Source organism: Semicossyphus pulcher, unplaced genomic scaffold, assembly GCF_022749685.1.
Source record: "Semicossyphus pulcher isolate SPU_LCO1_2020_fin unplaced genomic scaffold, fSemPul1.0.p SCAF_7, whole genome shotgun sequence".
NCBI lineage: Eukaryota > Metazoa > Chordata > Actinopteri > Labriformes > Labridae > Semicossyphus > Semicossyphus pulcher.
In genome coordinates this window covers 15,077,322-15,098,891 of record NW_027211748.1, presented here as the reverse complement: position 1 = coordinate 15,098,891, position 21,570 = coordinate 15,077,322, and the positions used below count along the sequence as shown (strand labels likewise).

The 21,570-nt window shown below is 41.6% G+C and overlaps 2 protein-coding genes across 3 annotated transcripts in view; both read left to right on the top strand.

Moving 5' to 3' along the window:
• rock1 (Rho-associated, coiled-coil containing protein kinase 1) overlaps window positions 1-13,979 on the top strand; it is a 30,693-nt gene extending 16,714 nt beyond the window's left edge. The window contains exons 12-33 of one of the 2 annotated variants that reach the window (XM_069684263.1): window positions 143-231; window positions 995-1,043; window positions 1,279-1,414; window positions 1,740-1,831; window positions 1,950-2,196; window positions 2,599-2,705; window positions 2,857-3,007; window positions 4,991-5,151; window positions 5,241-5,425; window positions 5,981-6,050; window positions 6,131-6,234; window positions 6,355-6,520; window positions 6,620-6,713; window positions 6,795-6,883; window positions 6,965-7,156; window positions 7,250-7,415; window positions 9,844-9,914; window positions 10,051-10,139; window positions 10,257-10,335; window positions 10,440-10,701; window positions 11,497-11,704; window positions 12,390-13,979. In XM_069684263.1, coding sequence (XP_069540364.1) covers window positions 143-231; window positions 995-1,043; window positions 1,279-1,414; window positions 1,740-1,831; window positions 1,950-2,196; window positions 2,599-2,705; window positions 2,857-3,007; window positions 4,991-5,151; window positions 5,241-5,425; window positions 5,981-6,050; window positions 6,131-6,234; window positions 6,355-6,520; window positions 6,620-6,713; window positions 6,795-6,883; window positions 6,965-7,156; window positions 7,250-7,415; window positions 9,844-9,914; window positions 10,051-10,139; window positions 10,257-10,335; window positions 10,440-10,701; window positions 11,497-11,704; window positions 12,390-12,393 — 2,811 coding nt within the window. In that variant the 3' untranslated portion in view covers window positions 12,394-13,979. Of the gene's footprint in view, window positions 1-142; window positions 232-994; window positions 1,044-1,278; window positions 1,415-1,739; window positions 1,832-1,949; window positions 2,197-2,598; window positions 2,706-2,856; window positions 3,008-4,990; window positions 5,152-5,240; window positions 5,426-5,980; window positions 6,051-6,130; window positions 6,235-6,354; window positions 6,521-6,619; window positions 6,714-6,794; window positions 6,884-6,964; window positions 7,157-7,249; window positions 7,416-9,843; window positions 9,915-10,050; window positions 10,140-10,256; window positions 10,336-10,439; window positions 10,702-11,496; window positions 11,705-11,917 lie in introns of both variants that reach the window. The other variant, XM_069684262.1, reaches the window with a different exon arrangement.
• Window positions 13,980-14,717: 738 nt separating this feature from the next.
• Window positions 14,718-21,300, top strand: usp14 (ubiquitin specific peptidase 14 (tRNA-guanine transglycosylase)). Its single transcript, XM_069684729.1, has 16 exons — window positions 14,718-14,843; window positions 15,744-15,889; window positions 16,518-16,550; window positions 16,672-16,776; window positions 17,421-17,524; window positions 17,663-17,721; window positions 17,817-17,947; window positions 18,064-18,144; window positions 18,249-18,331; window positions 18,473-18,587; window positions 18,813-18,878; window positions 18,974-19,066; window positions 19,169-19,297; window positions 19,409-19,469; window positions 20,196-20,303; window positions 20,443-21,300. Exons 1-16 carry the CDS (start codon window positions 14,828-14,830, stop codon window positions 20,589-20,591), a joined length of 1,479 nt encoding a protein of 492 aa, XP_069540830.1. The 5' UTR covers window positions 14,718-14,827; the 3' UTR covers window positions 20,592-21,300.
• Window positions 21,301-21,570: the final 270 nt, after the last annotated feature.

The following is a 21,570-nucleotide window of genomic DNA, read 5'->3' as shown; positions in this document are numbered from 1 at the left end:
TAAGTGCACCACAACGTTTTTATTCAAGAAGAAAGTGATTGTGATGTAGATATCGACTGGTTTTCATTCTCCTCTTGTGACTTTCAATTTCCTTAATGCCTTTATGAAGATCTAACACTGTTTGTTGTTTGTCTCTGTTTAGCTGGAGAACCTGCAGAAGAGGATCTACCAGCTGGAGGAGCAGCTGCACAGCGAGATGCAGCTGAAGGATGAGTTGGAGCAGAGATGCAGGTTTGGAACAAAACATACACAAAAAAGGGAAGCTGCTAAATACAGACATGATGCAAAATCTTTGGTCTCATAGAAAGGCTGCAAAACAAACAACCTTTCAGTGTCGCAGAGAGTTTTCCATATCTACGTCTGAAAAAGTCATTACGTTGTTCCTAGTTAAAGGGCCAGTTCGCCAATTTTCAACCTCAGCCCTGTCATGCTATTATGGGGAGCTAATGCCATTATGGTGGAAAAAAATGCTATTTGGCTCTGTGCCTTTGGAGGACGCTATCGACTTCTCCAATGGGCCCTGGAAACGCTGAGGGCGTACGTAATGGGCCTACGTAAAACGCGTCACCTGGTGGAGGCCAGGGAGCTCGCTAAACTACACTTCCTCAATCCGGACGCCCGCCTCCGATGTCATGTCTCGTTCAAAATCGTCAGGTTTGAAATGTAGACTGCAGGTTTTTTAGACGATCCACCGCTCTGAGCCATTGCCTGCGGCGATCAATGTTCTTGACTGGAAAATCGTAGTATTTAACTCCAGTGTCTCTCGCTGGGCCGTTCCTTTCAGAGGGAGGGACGCAATGCACGCTGGGTGTTGTAGGAATGTTGAATGGGCGAAACCAAGAGCTGTTTGTACAACTTTCCCCAGTGGCCTTTAAATTGTGATGTTTGTGAATGCAAACAGGGCGTGTTCTGTGCAGTCTGGTTGCATGTGTATCCTTGGTTAATAATACAAACATTAAGTGTACTTAAGTTTCTCAAATTCTGCTTTCTCCAGGACATCAAGCACCAAGATCGACAAGATCATGAAAGAACTGGATGAAGAGGTTAAAAGCCAACACTTTTTTTTTCTCACAACTTTCCTCTTATATGCCCAACTGAAAATGCATAATTATTGCTTTGATTTTTAATCATATTATCAAACATAACTCACATTGCAGCTTTTATTTTGGTAGTACATTTAAAAAGCAAGTTGAAAACATCACTGTTTAAAATCAGAGGCCAGATTAAGGGTTGGTTTCTTCCTGCCACATCACAGCTGCTCATGTTTCCTTGCCACAGGCGAACCTGAGGAAGAGCACGGAGGCCAGCGTGTCTCTGCTGGAGAAGGACAAGATCATGATGCAGCACAGATTCACCGAGTACCAAAGAAAATCTGACCAGGAGGCAGAGAAGAGACGCAATTTGGAGAATGAGGGTAAAGATAATGAGGTGCTGCTGACGTATGATTCAGACACTTTGCAATTAAGGTATAATTGCAGAGTGAAGCAGGGAGGGAGGCAGTCATTGAGCATAGTTTTTGCAGGATGTTAATCCTTCGTCAGCCTAGTGTCATCTCCCCAAATAACTTGCCTGTTATTCAGGTGTAACCTTTATCTTACTTGTTATTAACTACAAAACTAGTCAACTGTTTAACCATGCAGCACTCTGTTACTAATACCTTGTAGAATTGACGTGTTGATAGTCTGTGAATGTTGTTTAACATCATTTTAATCAGGATTTTTTTTCCCATCTGTTTTTAGTGTCAACTTTAAAGGAGCAGCTTGAAGATATGAGGAAGATCAGCCAGAACTCTCAGGCCTCAAATGACAAGATTGTCCAGCTGCAAAATCAGGTATGCAGTACACACACACACACACACACACACACACAACACACACACAAACACACAGCCATGACAAAGTGGAGGGCAATGCAATAACATTTCCTCTCCTCTCTGTTTTGATTAACAGCTGGAAGAGGCCAACGACCTCCTGCGCGCAGAATCGGACACGGCAGCGAGACTGCGGAAGAGCCACACAGAGGTGGGCAAGACGGTGAGCCAGTTGGAGAGCTTGAACCGCGAGCTGCAGGAGAGGAGCCGCGCCGTAGACGGGGAGAAGGCCCAGCTGGAGAAGGAGCTGCTGCTTCTTCAGAGCAGCCTGGACTCGGAGAGGAGGAACTACAGCCAGGGCTCGGAGGAGATCAGGGAGCTGCAAGGTGACCCACAAATCCAACACTGAAATCCTAATCGGCATGACTGGTTTGAGGTTTGATGCTCGGCTAACTTTAGAGGGAAGAATTTGAATGTATTAAACTATCTCTGTGTGGTTTAGAATAACTCTTTAAGACTAGTAATCTCACTTTCAATCAGTCATTTGAGCTCAGTCATTAGACAGCTGCAGAATTAGAAGCAATCCCACACTCTCCCACTGAGGTTAGACATGCCCAAGCATCGCAGCGCCCACAGCAGTCAAAATTAGCCTCTGATTTATCAGCCAGTATTCTTTTATTAGACACAAGCTTATGGAAATCATATAATTCGTGGAAAAGCAGGGAGTAAGATGGAGGAGATCACTTTCTGAAAGTAAAACAGTGTTTGTCTTTATCTCCTGTTCCCAGCGAGGATGGCCGGGCTGCAAGAGGACAACAAAAGCCTGAAGCAGAGCCTCTCCAAAGTGGAGGCAGAACGCAAACAGTCCCAGGAGAGAAGCAACAACCTGGAGAAGGTATACACTATATAGAAGTAATGATAGTATTTGAGCCTATACGAAAGGGCTTCCACCCTGTAGAGTTTTAGGAATTGCTGTTATTTTGCGCGTTTCTAATTGGATAATAGCAGCTTCATGTTTTTTGCCTGGTCATCGCCCCTCCCCACAGGAAAAGAACAACCAGGAGATCGACCTGAACTACAAGCTGAAGACTCTGCAGCAGCGTCTGGAGCAGGAGCAGACGGAGCACAGGGTGACGCGGGCACAGCTCACCGACAAATATGAGTCTATTGAAGAAGCCAAATCAGCTGCCATGACTGGTATGCCGTTCCTCTGTCAGAGCATGCCCTCCTACTCTGTTTTTGATTCCTCTATTTGTCTCTCTTTTGAATTCCACCTGATCTTCTTTCTCTTATTTTGTAATGCCATGTTTATGTTAGTTACCTTCTATTTGACCCCGCCTTCCTCTTCCTGTTTCATCGTCCCTGTCTGCCATCTGATCAGACTCACCTGCAGGGGATGTTTGGGTGGGAGGAATTCAAGGAGTGTAAGCCAGTCAGCATGTCAGGACATTGCCTCATGCATATTAAAGCTGGACTTTTACAGTGTTTTTTGAAAAAGACTGATGATCTGTTCGGGTGATATCTTACCTTTCCCCTGCTACAAGCTGGAGTAGATTTTTTTTTAAGGTTCAAAGCCATGTTTTTATCTACAGTTTATGCCCCCATGAGTCTGCATGCTGTTTCCAGCACAAAAAAACACACTGTTCTCTTTAGTTTAAAGAAAATATTTCCTCTTGTAACAAAAAGAGCTACAAGCCTGCCTGTTGTAAGAGAAAACAAGGAGAAAAATTCTGAGAAAATGCACATTAGATGGCAATAATCTGATTTTGTGTTGGTCCAGCTCTGTCAGATTTCTTCAGCTGATTCTCAGGCCATGTTTACATGCACATGGGTATTTATCAAAACATAGCTTTTCGTCCACGCACAAGCATTGTTTTAAGTCACTGAAAACGGATCTTTTGTAAATCTCCGTCCAGGGAAAGACTTCTAGAAACTCTGTTTCCACGGAGACATGTAGATGGGGTAAACTGCGCTTTTTGGTTGTGACGTCAGGCTGTGCACCGTTATCTCCTTTATGAGGTGTCACAAATGAGTGACATATACAGTGATGCTTCTAATCTTGCTAACAGCACTTTTTACACGTTTACACATATATGTACAGTTACTTGTCCACTATATTGATATATCGCCCCCCTTCTCCATGCGCCATTGCAGCCCGCCAGGTAGTCTTCCGGCAATCGATTTCAGACTTTTGATTGGCTGCGATTTTCTTTTTCTTCTTTTCATGACTGGGTTATATCACCGCCTGTTGGTGTGGCATTCTCGTAACAGCGTTCCTGTTGTGTTTTTGCTTAGGGATGCACGATATTGGATTTTTTGCCGATATTTTCCAGCCCTTTTTGCCGATCAATCAAATCAATCAATCAAATTTTATTTGTATAGCGCCAAATCATAACCAGAGTTATCTCGAGACACTTTAGAAAAAGAGCAGGTCTAGACCGAGTCTTTGTTATGTTATTTAAAGAGAGGCCCAACATGAATCACCATGAGTAGCACTTAGCAATATTCAGCACATTGGCAAGAAAAAACGTCCTCCGATTTCGATACCGATACATTAGGCACATGTTTTTTTTCCCACCTAATTGCAGAGAGCATCAAGTCTCCCCTGTAGTGAAATTGATATCATGCCTACTCTAATTGCAGTGGCCCACTGGCAGATGCAGAAATAACATAATACAGTGCTTTTCAAAATGTACACATTCATTTTCTTGTCTTTTTTTTGGGAATCGTCGAGCATTTAGGCATAATTTAAGTGTTGTTTTATCGGCGGAAAATATCAGCAGAAAAATGGCATGTCTGCCGATATGTCATCTTCAAACAATCTACAGATACTAATAAGGTGCATAAAATATTGTGCATCCCTATTTTTGCTTTTTCGTTTGGACAGGGTTTTTTTTTTTTAAACAAAGGAGGGAAAAACATGTACATGTAGACATGGCCTCAGACATTTATAAATGTTACAACACAGTATTCGTACCGTCTCTGCTCCTCAATTTCTTCATATAGTTATTGAATATGTAAGGGAACTTTTAGAAATGTGACATGTTGGACAGATGGATTGTTAATCTAACGGCCAGAATCCTGAAATGATTATGCAAGCTTTATCAGTTGGCTTGATATTCAGTCAGTTGGCAACAAAACAAGGAGATGACTGTTTGTTCTGTCGCTTTCCCACACCAGCTGTCCAGCAGAAGATGTCTGAGGAGAACGGAGCCAGGATGCGGGCCGAGAGCCGGATAGTGGAGGTTGAGAAGCAGTGCTCAATGTTAGAGTTTGACCTCAAGCAGTCTGTGCAGAAGATGGAGCAGCTTATGAAGCAAAAAGAAAGGCTGGAAGACGAGGTGAGTAATCGGTCTCAATCTGGCCTTTTCAGTCCTTCTTTAATATTCAGCTTTATTTAATGAATCTCCCGTATGTCCTCCTTCTCCAGGTGAAGAATCTGAGGATACAGATAGAACAGGAGTCGAGCAAGCGAGTGCTGTCTCAGACCGACCTGAAGAGCCGCATGCAGGAGGTGGACCGCCTGAGGTGTTCAGAGAAGCAGCTCAAACAGGAAACCAACACAGCGCTGGAGAATAAACGCTCGCTGGAGTTCCAGCTGGCACAGCTGACCAAGTGAGTGGTCCTCCTGCACTGGAGTGGATGACTTGGCTTTCTCGTCATGTAATGTGTATAAAATACATAGAAAGATCAATTTGGATACATTTTTAACACTTTTTATGCTAACAAGGGAAGTTTTATTTTGGGAACTTAGGCCATTGTGCCAGTTAATTTTACTCTGATACTAACTGGCACTATTTTCAGCCAGGAGCTTTGATTTTCTGCTTCTGCTGCACAGGCTGGTAATGCTCTTTGGAAGTCGAGGCGTAAATGAGCCCACAATTGCCTGTGATTTTCAAATGAGTGCTATTATTGCAGCTTAAAGGGCGACTCTGCCAAAGCTGTTCTGCGACAGTGTTTACATCAGAGGATTAGGGTTTACTCTGTGTCCAGCTCCATGCACTCCATTGCTAATCCTCTGGCTGGCGCTATAGCCAGAGATGCTGGCTGGACTGCTAGTTACATTGCACCGCAGAGGCTGGCTAAAGAGTGTCGTTTGGAAAGGGTCCAAACCTGCGAGTGTGTAAACTTAGCTCATGACATTGATTTAATTAACAAATGTGTTCACAGACAATACAGAGGCAACGAGGGACAGATGAGGGAACTTCAGGACCAGCTTGAGGCCGAACAGTATTTTTCTGTAAGTATAAGTCGCCAAAGTCTCTGTCCTCCTCGTTTAGTGTGATAGCGGCTGGCTAACTGTCTTTCTGTCCCCCTCAGACACTTTACAAAACTCAGGTCAAGGAACTAAAAGAGGAGCTTGAAGAAAGAAACCGGCAGGTACAAGAGGTTCATAAAAAGGTGCAGGATCTGTGCAGTGAAAGGTAAGAGACTTCACTTTATCAATTTAACCAGAATATCGATTAATTATACGCTAATGGCGTATGTCCTGTTGTTATTACGTGATTATTAAACTTATAAAATGTGTTTTATCCTGGACAAAGGGACTCCCTGTCTGCCCAGCTGGATCTGACAGTGACAAAGGCAGAGTCAGAGACGCTCGCCCGGGCACTTCAGGAGGAGCAGTACTTTGAGCTGACCCAGGAGAACAAGAAGGCAGTGACTAGACATAAGCAGGAAATCGGGGACAAGGAGGCTACTATTGCACGAGTGAGTAGGACCTAAAGTGTCTCCTCAACACTGGCTCCATTAATCCTCTTCACTGTGTAAACATTAAGTGAGATGTAACTTCACGTATTGTCTCTGCAGCTTGAGGAATCGAATAAAACTCTGACCAAAGATGTGGAGAACCTCAGCAAAGAGAAGGCTGAGCTCAGTGACAAGCTTCAATCTCAGGATGAAGGTACTGTCCCTTTAATGAATCATAATGCTCTTTGCTCAGTCATAATAAGGTTGTTACAAGCCCCGTCTATTTTTCTCACAGAGTATGCAGCTCAGAAGGAAGAGATTACAAATGCAATCAAGGCCAACTATGAGAAGGTCCTCAACACAGAGCGCACACTGAAGACTCAGGTAAAGATGCACTGATTCCAGTAGTTAATCACTATGAATGCAAGTGGAGAATGAGGGCTGATTTCCAACATATTTAATTAGGCGGTGAACAAGCTGGCAGAGATCATGAACCGCAAGGACATGAAGCTGGACCAGAAGAAGAAGGGCAGCACGGCTGACCTGCGGAAGAAGGAGAAGGAGAACCGCAAGCTTCAGCTGGAGCTCAACCAGGAGAAGGAGAAGTTTAACCACATGGCCATCAAGTACCAGAAGGAGTTGAGTGAGATGCAGGCGGTGAGTTAAAGCACTTTCAGGATACTGGAGCTGAATCAAATAAAGACTGTCCCTTCTTTTTAAACCAAATCTCGTGGCTTTTTCTACCAACAGCAACTGGTAGAGGAATGCACATATCGCAACGAGCTGCAGATGCAGCTGGACAGCAAGGAGAGCGACATCGAGCAGCTACGGGAGAAACTGAACGACCTGCAGCAGCGCATGGATAACTCCAGCGTCACCAGTCTGCAGACTGATGAGACGGACAGCAACATCGCAGGTACAGTCACCACAGGGCCTCAGTGGACACTTGTGCTACTTTACTACACTTTAGGAACTCAAGTCCCAAATGCAGGAATCCTGAAAGATGTTTAGAAAACCAATTTAAAAGTCTGAATTACCTGGGAATTACATAGAAAGAAAAAAAATTTGAATGAACAAAAATGTTTGTATCTGTGCCGTTTTTAGATGTTGCACCTCCTGTTGCAAATATGAAAGTCCACTTTTTTGCATTGTGTGGCCATTCCACAGAAGCTAACATTGTTCCTCTTGTTTCTGAATATGAAATGATGATGCAGGAAAGATCTGTTGGGTGGATAATGTGCCTCCACTCGTCACTCATTTGAATACTGTACTTTGCCATTCTCCTTACTTGTGTTTCCTTGTAGTAACATGTTTTTACAAATATGTGTTCAAACATGTCTACAAACCACGACTTGCCAGGTTTGGTTAAGATAAGGACAAGATCCCAAAAAATCCTTTTAATGTAACAGTAGAAACTGCCTCACAGGAAAGTGAAAAAACATGTTGTGTTTATCTTCTGCTTAACAATAGCACAAGTTTGAACGGCTATGTTTTAGATGATCTGTCTTTACAAGATGCTACCTTTTTGGTACATTGTATGCCCTTGTTCAAGCCAGTTTGTTAACTTATTGTGTCGAGTGATCAGACTATGCTTTTAGTACGGTTAAAGAAGCAATCTAGTGTAAGGCTGTGTTCGAAATCGCATACTATACTAGCAGTACGTACTGATGTGGCCAAAATGTAGTATGCAAACAAAAGCTAACAGTATGCCAAAAATACCCGGATGTCGTACTGATTCAGCAAAAAAAATCTCCAGTATGCATCGGAGCGGTCTTTCTCGCCCACTGTATCCCACAATGCAAAGCGCTGGAGCGTCACAACGGCAGTTGAAATGGTAGACAGCAGCAGAAGAGCAGAAGGGGGGCGCTATAGCTAAAGAAGCGGCAGTTTGCTATTAGTGGGCTATTGTTCACTTCTGCTTTCCAAAACCGGAAACTGGCGCCTGGCGTAGCATACTGCTATGTACATACATACAGCTCTGTACTACATACTACCACCGAACGCAAGTATGTAGTATATAATATACAGTATGTAGTATATAATATACAGTATGTAGTATATAATATACAGTATGTAGTATGCCATTTCGAACACAACAAGTGTTTTTTTTGCAGCAAGTTTAGAACAGGAAGGAAAAAAGCTGAATCAGTCTCTCACTTTTGTTTTGAAAGTCACACTGCCTTACTTACTGCGGTACAATGATTAACACTTAGAATTGATTTAGGTGTGTTTTCATAAATGCTGGTGTCTGTGGTTAAATCATTCTCTCTTTATCCCCCTCATGTCCAGCCGGTTCTCCTTGCTCTTCTTATCTTTGTAACTTCTATTCCTTTCCCTCTGTGAGTAACTGAGTGGAGCAGCCCCTCTTGCCTTGGCCTGTGCTGCAGCTGTTGTGTGTTTTCTGTCTTTTTGCCTCTGATTTTCTTTACATATTGTTTTGCCAGAGGTGAGAAGGGGGGGGGGGACACTTTTGAAAGAAGCCTGGCGGAGTGCTGAGAAAAATCCTAAATTGTCCAAACATTCTGACCCACAAACTTAGTCAGACTAACTGTAAAGAGATGCGAAGCTAAGCTGCTGCCGGTAAATACTGTTAATGTCACACGAGGTCAGCCCTAACTGTAAAGTAACCACATCAGATCATACTAGACTACACCCAGTGTGAGGTTTACCGCCTCACTCTCAGCACCTTTCAAAACGTGTTTTGAAAGTAACTGAAAAATGCTGTTTTGTAATTCACGGCACCGTGTGTTTCAAACACTTAACACTCTTGTTGTTTGGGGTTTTTTGTCGGCATGTTCACACAGAAGCACTGCTCGTTTGGACACGAAGAGCTCCCCTACTGTCACAGTGTAGTCAACAAGCCCCTCTTAGTTCACTGCTCCCGTTTTAACTTGTGTTGTTTCAGCTGCATGCACTTAAATTATAATAATGTGTGTAACCTGCTGTGCATATGGTTGTTTGTATGAAAAGAGTGAGTAATCAAGCTAATTGAGAGAAAATAAATATTAACTCCAGCTGCAAAACTCTTAACATCATTTGAAATGGTAAATATTAACATTAACTTTCCTGTGGCTAATATTTTCCTCCTGCATGGGGAGCGTGTAGTCGCAGCATGGGATCTCTAAACTCATCTCTTATCACTTACTCCAGTGCAGTTACATTAACGCTGGCAGAACTCCTTAAGGGGCTCCCCTGGTGTTTTGAATTATGACCTTTGTCACTTAACTTTTTAATTTTCTCCCCAGTTGAGTTTGGATTTAAACACTGCATGGCCTTTTTCCGCAGTGCGTTTCCTTCTACTGCATAGATTTGTAATTTTATTTTTTATCTGCGCTGCTTTTCAGAATCCAGACTGGAAGGTTGGCTGTCAATTCCTAACCGTGCTAATATCAAGCGATACGGATGGAAGAAGCAGGTATGTCGTGTTTACTTGGTGCTTCCCTTTTTTGCGCCTGCATTGTTTTGAAGTCTACTGTGGTTTGTTGAGAATGCTGCCAACCCCTCGAGGGCAATATCGGTCTTCCTCTCATTGTCCTTGCAAATATTTGCAGTATGTGGTGGTGAGCAGTAAGAAGATTCTGTTCTACAATGACGAGCAGGATAAGGAGCAGTCCAACCCCTCTATGGTACTAGATATCGAGTAAGTGTTTCCTGTCCTCTGCACAGGTTTTTTATGGAAAATGTCTTCTGCATGAAGAGTTCATGTTGTAGGAATGTTTTTGATATGTAAATGATAATTCTGTGCCTTCTTATTCAGCAAATTGTTCCATGTGAGACCAGTCACACAAGGAGACGTGTACCGAGCCGAGACAGAGGAGATTCCGAGGATATTCCAGGTTGGAGGCCTCTTCCTGTCCTGGATATTTTTCTACATTTTCATATATTTCATATTCAGCCTGGAGAGTTTTTGACTTGGCGCTCTATGTTTGTCTGTCTTCAGATTCTGTATGCCAATGAGGGAGAGTGCAGGAAGGAGGCGGACATGGAGACGGTCCCTCAGGGCGACAAGACCAACTGTCTCCCACACAAAGGCCACGAGTTCATCCCCACGCTATATCACTTCCCTTCCAACTGTGAGGCCTGCGCCAAGCCTCTGTGGCACGTCTTCAAGCCGCCTCCGGCCCTGGAGTGTCGCCGCTGCCACGTCAAGTGCCACAAAGACCACCTCGACAAAAAGGAGGACGTTATCGCTCCTTGCAAAGGTAGAGGCCTTTACTGGATGGTCTTAGCTGTTAATGATGAACAAAGATATTATATTTTAATAGCTTTTTTTTTTACACATTGAAGAGGTTTTATTAACTGTAAATATTCAATGTTCTTTCTGCTTTATGTTGAGGCCTGAATATAACCACCTAATATTCAGCCACATGTTCAGTATGTTCATGAGAGATTACTCAGTAAATACAGCCACACCTTTAAATAACTTAACTATCAAGTGGAGCTAAAAGAATTAGGAGGTAGAAAACTTGAGTAACAGACATGAAACGCCAACAATTCTTACAAGTCTCCGATTGTTCAAATTATTTTCTTAAGTCAAAATGCAAAAATGTTAATTGTTCCAGCTTCTTAAGGAGGGGGTATTATGCTGTTACACATTTTAAGACATACATATAATGTTACAGTGTTGGATGTCCAGACTAAACGTGGGTGAAGTTTCAAATCTGTAGGTAAATGTATGTTGGAGTAATCCCCAGGCTTCTCAGCTCAGTCGGCAGACTTCTGTGAACGCCAGGTTTCACAGTTTTTTCTACACGCTGCACTTTGTGACATCACAAAGTGTAGCCTCAGCAGGCTCAGCTGGCCAATCAGAAGAAAATGGGCTTGTAGGGGCGGGGTTTCTTAAAGGGACAGAGCTGACCGAGTCATTTCAGGCAGAGTCTGTATGAGGGCCTCTTTTTTCCTTAATGATTTTTGTGTTGTGGGGACCAACTTTAGTTCTAGGTTCTATTTGTCCGAATTGATTTTTGTCTTGTAACACCTTGCACCATCCCCAACAGTAAACTACGACGTGACCTCTGCCCGGGACATGCTCCTGCTGGCCCTGACCCAAGACGAGCAGAAGAAATGGATCGGCCACCTTGGAAAGAAGATCCCTAAAACCCCACCATCCACATTTTCAAGAGCCTCACCTCGTTCCATGTCCACTCGCTCCGGACCAAACCAGTCCTTCCGCAAGAACCCTAAAAGCAATACAGGAAAGCTGAGGTAACTTGACACTCTGCGACTCGTGTATGTGCATTCTTTAGATGTTTTTATTTTAAGAACAACAGTTGCATGAAATACAATAAGGCACTGTGATGTTGTTTTAGGCAGTAAGCGAGGGTGTGCGGCAGTCACGAGTCTTATTTTATCCCCTCTGCTGGGCTGAGCTGTGGTCAAGTCAGTGGCGTGACCTGCTGTTTGTCTCCTGTGTTGTAGCAGAGCGCAGTCCAGCCTCCAAGCAGCAGACACAACATCCAGCACTTGTTGACAGGAACTTCTACAGAAAGTGTTGATGTTTTGTTTTTTTTATAGACTTTTCTCTACAGCTTTAAACTTGTCTATTTATTAATTATGTTACTGGGTGTTTCTAACACGAGACACTTCCTGGCTGGTTGGTTGGTTGGTTGGTTGGTTGACTCCTGGGCTCTTTCCAGTTGACACTTGGGTTTTTTCTAATTGGCACTAATATGTTGTTGGGTTCAGTAACTAACGCATTGACTTACTGTACGACTTTTGTTAGATAGTCCAAAAAAACAACTTTACATCACCTGTTAAACAGAATGCAAAGGTGTAAATGTTGGAATGTCTGTAAACGAGTGTTTCTGTTGTGCTTAGATTGGGTTACTAACCACGGTTAAGATGTTGTGTCTTTCTTTTACTGGACACCTGTCTCTGCTCTTTCTTTCAGCTAACCATCTGAACCATTTGGATTTCTTTCTGGACTCTAAACTTTCCCTCCTTCTCATCCTCAAAAACGGAGAAACCCGTAACACATAGAAAAGTCATTAAAAAGAAAAAAAGTATATCGATAAATACCCAGCGCTGGAAAATTGCAACACATGTCACACACACACACAGGCGCGCGGCATCGTGGACATTAAGAGGCCTGATCCCACAAACCCCTCTGCAACCTTTCCACATTCAAGAACATTGACGTCATTCAACTCATCAAACTCGCAGCGCTCCATTTCTACCAGAAGATGGCACCCTTGTCTCAATCTAAAGATGGACAGAGGAGTGATAGAGGGACTCATGTCATGGAGACATTCTGTGTTTCATATTATATGACAGTTATGATGGAAATGGGAAGGTAAAAGGGGGTTTTGCTGGGACTCCTGCAAGCATGTGTTCAGCTTAAGGTACTGTCATACAGGGATTGCAGATCTGCAGTGAGTGGTTGTGTCTCAGGGGTGGAAAATAGATATCCATTTTGTTATTTCTTTCCCCATCTGACAGATACTCGAGCTAAATACTTCTGTTTCCAGCTCAAAAAAAAAAAGACTGATGCCTTCATCTAATATCTCTGGCCTTTTTGCCTTTATTCTTATCACTCTTCAAGTCACTTATCAGGTTTGGGACAGAGTATTGGGACATAAGTATTAGATGTTTTGAGTATTGAGTGAGGAGCATGCAAGATCATCATTTAAATCTATGCATTATTTTTATTATAATTATTTTTATTGCTCCAAGCCATAAGGAAAATTCCATTGTAATGGCATATAGGAGTCCTAAAACTTAATTGATTTTTTTCTGTTTATTTGGTACATTGTCTCTGTAATATTTTTTTTCTTGTATTGTTTTTTTTTTTTTTGTAATGTATTGCCTTACATTGATTCATAGATAAATGGTTCAAAAGGAAAACATTAAGTTAACAAATGTAAAACTGCACTGTTTGAATTGTAAATTATTTGTAGAAGACTAAACAGGTGTAGCATTTGGCCCACCTAGTGCCTTAACGTTTGGATATTGATTTTACTGCCATATCTGTTTGCTTTTTCTTCTTCTCCAAAACAAGACAAATCTTAACTCTTCCATCATTTATTTTTTAAGAAATCGCCACACATTCGTGGTTTTATCGGAACTTCTTTTCGCTGGTTTGAGTATATAAAATATATATATTAGGTTACCTCTTTATGGACACATTGCAATAGAGTTAGCGTGTCAAAACAAAGTCCCCACACTCTGTTCATATCACATGACAAATTACGGGATGGTATACATAAAGGAACCTACATGTGTCAATGATTGTCCTTGGTAACAATTACAAGTTCTTTCTCTAACACGGTAATGTCCCGTTAATGCAAACCCCCAACAGTGTATATAATGAGAGAGACATAAGGATTATGGAATACCTCCGCAATCTTTTTATTTGTAACTTTTTGTTCAGTTAAAAAAAGCACTGGAACTATGATCTACTCTTGTCTTGGATAATTTGCATGGTTAATTGCATTGGAGTCCGCACTGATGGATATGTCAATAAACATATCTTTATCATTCATTGTACACTAGTTTTCACTTCAGATTCAATCATGGGTTTCATATTTTTATTATCAAGCTGTGCATGGATTCAACAGATGACTGGATTACCAGTAGGCAACAGCCCTGGCAGCCTCAAATGCCAAGACTTGCTGTATCCCACCTGGTTTGGAAATACATAGCCCAGAAGTACAATATCAGCTTACTTTTTAAGGGCCCTACGGTGGTCCTGTTTTATTTATTAATGTTGAAGCCCTGTGAGGTTCTTTGTGTCAAAATGTTAAAACTGGTTGTAAGACATTTATAATTTCATGTTTGTGCTTAAATGCGATATATCCTAAATTAATTATATCACTAAATTACCTTACAGTTAATGTCAAACCTAGTAGTATTTAAGCATATACAAACTGTATACAGTACACAAAGAATGGAGGGAAATAGGGAGCTAAATGGGGGCCAATCTGTTCTTTTTTGCCATGTAGGTCTCTATCAGGTTCATCTAGCCATAGTGTAACTGAAATTGTCTAACATAGGTTCAGGTGACTTTTTTAAAGTGGAAAAGTGTACCTGCCCGCATTGCTGTGGACCGACCACACCTCAATAACGACAACCCTCATTCTCAAAAGCACTGTAATTAATGTGCCAAAATGATCAGGGCAAATATAATCTGGGTGTGTGCTGTCTGGGCAGAGTTCATGCGGCAGGATGACTAGCAGATGTCAGAGCGCATCGATAAGTTCCCAGCGTGTTGTTGCAGCGTCATTCTGTTTGAATGAAGTTCAGACTGAGAACTAGCCAACTCTTCATTCGCGCCCCGGTGGACTGAAACAGGAAAAAACAAAGAGTTGAGGAAGTAAAAGATTGCCAAATATGCCGGTGTTTACAGGTATGATACCTTTTTAATGCATCGCATTCATTGCCACTGAATACGACCATTAAACACTAACACTTACACGTGTTTTAATGCAGTAACGTAAATTACATTTAGCATGCTATCTTAGCTAGCTTAAGCATGATGCAGTTAGCATGCTAACGGTTGTAGATAGTCTGTCAACCTTGTTAGGCCACTGCCGGAGAAATTAATTAACAGCATTTCGAGACAGGGAAACATAGAAAAGTGTTACGCTGCTGTTAAGGTGTTACTTTTCTCAGTGAGGTTTACTTAATGTATTGAAGCCGGCTACGCTAACTGGCAACTGACACCAGAAAGCAGCTACCACCGCTAAGCTAGGTTAGCATAATTAGCTAAGTAACAGTTAACGATAAGTTGAGTGGTTTAACTGGTAACTAAAAGCAATTAATTTTCATCCTAACTTGGTCACTTATGTTGCTTTTTCGCCAGTTTAAGCCACGCTAATGTCTAAATTTGTACCAGTAGGAAATAAACAGGTTAACGCCTTTATTTAACGTAGGTAGCCTTGCTAGCTAGGTTAGCCAAATCATGAGTGTACACTTTGTAAGCGTTATGCAGCAGGTCCTTGTTGTTAAAGCCCTCACATGCGTTTATAACACGAGTTTGTCGTTGTTGCATGACAGTTGTCTAAATGTTATACTGTTTTCTAAATGTGGCTGGTTTTATCTCGACAGTCAAATAGTTGTGTATATTCGCTTTCGATGTGTGCATTTAGCTCGATAGTCAATTGGATCGTACCTGTCTGATTCCATGGAGCACCTCACTGTTGCTAACTAGATGCTGTGTCATACATGGCAGCAGTTTAAGAAAGTGATGGTGCTCCCTATACTCATCCCGGCTAACTAACATGCATAATTCATCTGCTTTTTTCAGTAAATGTGAAATGGGGAAAAGAGAAGTTTGATGCAGTAGAGCTGAACACTGAGGAGCCACCCATGGTGTTCAAGGCTCAGCTCTTCGCCCTGACAGGAGTTCAGCCTGACAGACAGAAGGTCATGGTGAAGGGAGGCACTCTGAAGGTACTGACACAAACAACAGTGACGTATCTGATCTGTATCTCTCACGAGCATGTGAAATAATACTGTAGTGCAGAATCAGGCAGTTCCTTCTAATTTTTTCTTGTCAACAATTTAACAGCATTGAATTAAACCCATTTAAAATGTTTTCCCTATCCAGCCAAAGCCTATTATGGTATTATAGACATTACAGACTTTACACCAATTGTATGCAATAAGCTACACCATTGTATGTAGTGACATGTGCCTTTTTATTACATTGAAAGTACAATGTCCTTAATATACTCTAGAGCATAAAATGTTTATTGATCCACAGCTGAAAGTCAGCAACCCAGCAATGGGTTGACGCTGTAACAACTGCAGTGTCCAGCTTATTTGGGAATTTAAAATCTCATCATGTGACTTTTTTCTTTCTTTCTTTCTTTTTTAATATTATCATTTCAAGTAGGACTGAATGGGCTTGATGCTGGGTGCAGTAGTAAGGGTTGGAAAAGCAGAAAATATCTAGTGACTTTCTGATATAATGTTGTGTGGGTCTTTTTATCTGATTTACTGACAATGGATAAACCTGAGATTAGATTTACTTATTAACTGTTTTTAGAAGCTAACCAATGAGTTGTCCTTTTTCTAGGATGATGAGTGGGGCAACATCAAACTGAAAAATGTGAGTATTTAAGCTTCGTATGGATGAATGTGAAAAGAATGTCATAGATCAGAGCTACACAACCAAATTCCTTTTAACAAATAGATCATTGACATTTTATGTATGTCTATTCTTTTCATAGGGAATGACTCTGCTTATGGTGGGCTCAGCTGAAGCCCTGCCTGAGGAGCCTGCCGTCCGGCCCATGTTTGTAGAGGACATGACTGAGGAGCAGCTGGCCTCAGCGGTGAGTAAGCCTGAAAATTACCAGTTCGCCTAAAACAAATACGGTAATTGCTGTTTTTGGCACTGACGTGGCCAGTTAAACACGTTTACTCAATGTGGTGTTTACCAAGTAGAGAATATAATAACTTAAATATGCAATATATGCCCCTTTTGGGAAATACAAAATGCAGTTGGCCAGTTGTTTTGTTATTGTGTTGGATTTATGCCAGTGTCATATGCATGGAGAATTAACTGAACTAAACCCTTTATGCACACGAACCTAAAACTGCTTTGTCACTTGATACTATGTTGGGGTTTGATCTCCAGTCTCACCTCAATCAGGAAATTGTCAGATACTCAGAGCAAAGAGTCCTGTTTTAACAGAGAGTGGCTGATTTGATTGTCCATGCCAATGCCAGCTCATATTTGAAATCCACCAAATATAATATAAATATATTATTTTACTTCATGTGTTTAGCAGGGTAAGTTGAAAATATAATCAAGTCAAAATATAAACAAAGTGACACGCTGATCTACCTGTAATGAAAGGAAGTATTTGCATGATGAAGATTAAAGAACTGAGTGGAGAGGCACAGTCCTTTTATGAATATATATTTTAAAGCTGACAACTGTAGAGGCACTTATCCCAATCTTCCTCGTTTTTAGATGGAGCTGCCTTGTGGGCTGACAAACTTGGGCAACACCTGTTACATGAATGCAACAGTGCAGTGTCTGCGCTCTGTGCCTGAACTCAAAACTGCACTGAGAAGGTGAGTGTTCTGTGATGATTGTATCTCTGTATATCTCCATTGTTTAATTGATCTTTGTGTATAAAAAATAAAAGCACTGCTTAAAATCAGGTTCAAGTATTTTTTGGGCTTTGTTGAAATTTTCTCTCCTCCCTTTAGGTATTCAGGTGCCCTGAGATCTTCAGGGGCAAATGTTCCATCACAATACATCACAGCAGGTACGAGGCAGAGTGGATAATAACATGTGGAATCAAAGTTATAGATTAATGTCTTTACCATACAATAAGATATGTATTTGTCTTTGCATCCTCAGCCCTGCGTGACTTGTATGAGACCATGGACAAGACCTCATCCAGCCTCCCACCCATTATTTTGCTGCAGTTCCTTCACATGGCCTTCCCACAGTTTGCTGAAAAGGGAGACCAGGGACAGTACCTCCAGCAGGTGAGTTGCTTTCACTGAAATGTGTCTTGCGTCTACCATCTTATTATGGTCTGTAAATGAAAATACTTGGACATGGTATCATTTTTCGCCTTTTTTTTTCCGTCTTGTTCTCTCAGGATGCCAATGAGTGCTGGCTGCAGATGATGAGAGTGCTTCAGCAAAAGTTGGAGCCACTAGAGCCAGAGACTCCCATGGAGGTAAAACTGTTTCTGTTTATTTAATCTGATGAAAGCGTGACTCTGTCTGTCAGTTGAGGATGAATAACACGTTCCCTTGTTGGTTTTTGTCTTTCAATCTATAGACTGACTCTGAGAGTGGAGCTGCCTCTGCCTCTGCAAAGAAGAACTTCATTGACCAGTATTTCGGTGTAGAATTTGAGACTTCGTATCCTTGCTGCCTGCTTTTGTAGATCAAAATTTCAACATTTATTAGCATAGTTTGAGTCTAAAAGCTTTGGTCAAAAAACACATTTATACCCAGGAAGGTCTCTGAGCTGTTAGGCTTGTTCTTAACTCTGCTGTTCAGTATGAAATGTACAGAGTCCGAGGAGGAAGAGCCAATCAAGGGCAAGGAGAACCAGCTCCAGCTCAGTTGCTTCATCAACCAAGAAGTCAAATACCTTGCCACAGGACTAAGGCTGGTGTGTATCAGACTTTTAATATGTGTTGAAATAGGATCTAGCGTGACAAGCACTTTAGGTAGGATATTGGATATTTAAAACTATGCTTGGATGTTTAATGTCTGCCCAGATCTAGTTACAGTGAGAGAAATGAACATTGCTTATGCAGTACAAACTGGTACATGGTTTGTCTCCGGGGTATCGAGGTTCAATTGATTTTTTTTTCTGTCTGTTTTATCTTTCCAGAGACTGCAGGAAGAAATCACAAAAATGTCTACAACCTTGGAAAGAAATGCCCTGTATATAAAATCAGTGAGTTTTTTCTGTTTCTCTACTTCTCTAGCTTGCAAATATAGCGCTAGACAAGAAATTAATTTGACTTCTGACGCCGTCTGTTATCCCTCTAGTCAAAACTCAGCCGTTTGCCTGCCTACTTGACCGTTCAAATGGTCCGATTTTTCTACAAAGAGAAGGAGTCTGTCAATGCAAAAGTCCTTAAGGTTTGTTTAGAGTCACCATAATCTCTAATTGAATACATTTCTCACTATAATTGTTTTATTCTTTACACCTAAATCTAAAATATCCCCTTTTTATTTTTGAAGGATGTCAAGTTCCCGCTCATGCTGGATGTGTATGAGCTGTGCACCTCAGAGATCCAGGAGAAAATGCTGGCAATCAGGTCAAAGTTCAAGGAGGTCGAGGACAAGAAGCTAGAGAAGCAGCAGCAGAAGGTGAGATTGATCTATAGCTATCTTTGTTTTCATTTTCTCCCCACCTTTCATGCTTCAGATACTGTTAACTTCTGTACGGCGTCTCACAACTTTCCTTTTGTTTCGCATCAGTTGGTGAAGAAGCCAGACGGAGCGAAAGAAGTGAAATATGAGCCTTTCTCTTTCCCTGATGGTATGTTGGGACATGACACTGATGGCTTCTGTACACTTTTCACTTTCATTCTCTTAAGCGGCGCCTATACTAATAAACGGTAATTGCGGGAGCACACTTCCCAGATATCCAGACAGTGTTGCATGTGTGACGTCCACGGTTGGCTCCAATTGTAACTCTTGATTTTCCTCGCTGACGGTCGCTTTTCTTTTTAGACTGTTTGCCTTCATCTGAGCGTCGAATTTGTTTCTTTTTCTTTGGATTTTCACTTCTTTTTAAAGTTGTATCTGTAGTCATTGATCTTTTATTTGTTTTTTCAGTCATAGTAGATTACTGTTTACTCGCAACACTTGCAGAGAGCGGAAAAGCAGACGCTTAGCTCCTCTTTGGCAGACCAACCACTGCTGGGTGATGGAAAATGCGTCACTAACTCGTAATAATACTATATACTGCAAATGCAAAGGCTTTCATCAGTGGGCCATAGGCTCAATCACCATTGTGTTACCTCAATCGCCGATAGTGACTAAACAGACATTTATTTAAATGAAAACCTTCGAGATTATCACTTTAAATTTAATTTATTTTATGTGATGGGGACGATGCAATTTAACATAGTTCCAATACAGAGCATGAAACTGATGTGTTGCACAGAGAGTTTATAGCTGGTTTTTTTTTTTACCTTAAAGGTTTCAGTTTATTTTAATTCACAGTGAAATGAATTGTAACATCCTCCTGTTTTTCCTGCAGACCTCGGTTCCAACAACAGCGGCTACTACGACCTGCAGGGTGTGCTGACACACCAAGGCCGCTCCAGCTCATCAGGTCACTATGTGGGATGGGTCAAGAGAAAAGAAGGTAAACACAGTTGTTATATTCAGCACGCACAGTATGTGTCACGACTGATCATTAAAGCAAACAGGAACCTGATCCCGTGTTCTCAGACGTTCAGGAACTCATTGTTTCCTCTTTTTCCTGTGGTCTCTGCCTCTCTCAGATGAGTGGGTGAAGTTCGACGATGACAAGGTGAGCGTGGTGTCTCCAGAGGATATCCTGCGACTGTCTGGTGGCGGGGACTGGCATATAGCATACGTACTACTGTACGGCCCCCGGCGGCTGGAAATACTTGAAGAGGAGGCGCAGTAGCTGTGGGAGATTTCCTAGAAGACAAAGACAACATCCAACACGTACAAATTGCCATTTCCAAGCACTGTCTGCATAGATGTGCAATAAAACTGGTGTCTTTAAAGATTTGATTACCTTAATTTTTTTTTGTTTTGTTTTTGTAACCAACACGGATGCTTGTAAAACAAATACTGTCAAATGGTGTTAAATATTCAACCACAGTGGGCTTTGAAAATGGAGATATGACGAGAGGCAATCTCTGGACTGGATCCTTATAAGAGGTTTTTAAGTCTAGCTCTGCAGTTTCATTAAATGTTTTATACACATTGTATATTTTTTAAAGCCTTTGATAAGGTGCTCATATCATAAAAGCAAAATATTTCTCTTCAGTCATTTAATCAACTTGTACAAAAATGCCTGGCCAAACTGTTGCCCTTGACTCTCTCTCTGGCTTGTATCTTCTCAGATGTATTATGGAGATTCTCACTCGACACTGTAAAGACCCTTGTTCACCTGTTGGCCCTCTGGGAAGTTTGGGTTCAATCTCAGGTCTTTTGTTAAGTGCTTGGCTCACATCATCTCCTGGAATTGTTCTCACGTGTTGATAGATGAGGATCTTTCTGCCAAATTTTCACTAATGCTTGTTTGGAGGAAGTGTGTGGGGAACTATTTCAGAACAGGTTGCACTTGCGGTGAACTGTGTGCAGTTAAATAAAGACTTGAGATTCGACTCGACTCGTGATGATGGTTTACTTAACAAGCCTTGAACATTGTTCTTGCTGACACTGATTTCAGACTCCGACATCTGTACTGTTAAAATGCTACGCTTCACTTTGTTTCTCCTCGCAGGCCTCCTGATCGCCCTGCCACCATGTGTAAGACCTAACCATCACCACTCTGTATAAGTTATTGACTGATCGCTTTTCATAGGTGGTGAAAATAAACTGTTATACCAAAATGTTGGCTTCTTTAATGTGTGTGTGTGTGATTAAAATTAAAG

Coding starts and splice junctions, on each gene's coding strand:
- usp14 (XM_069684729.1), top strand. Junction 17,722..17,816: donor ATCACAATACATCACAGCAG/GTACGAGGCAGA, acceptor TTGCATCCTCAG/CCCTGCGTGACTTGTATGAG. Junction 18,588..18,812: donor TTGCCACAGGACTAAGGCTG/GTGTGTATCAGA, acceptor TTATCTTTCCAG/AGACTGCAGGAAGAAATCAC.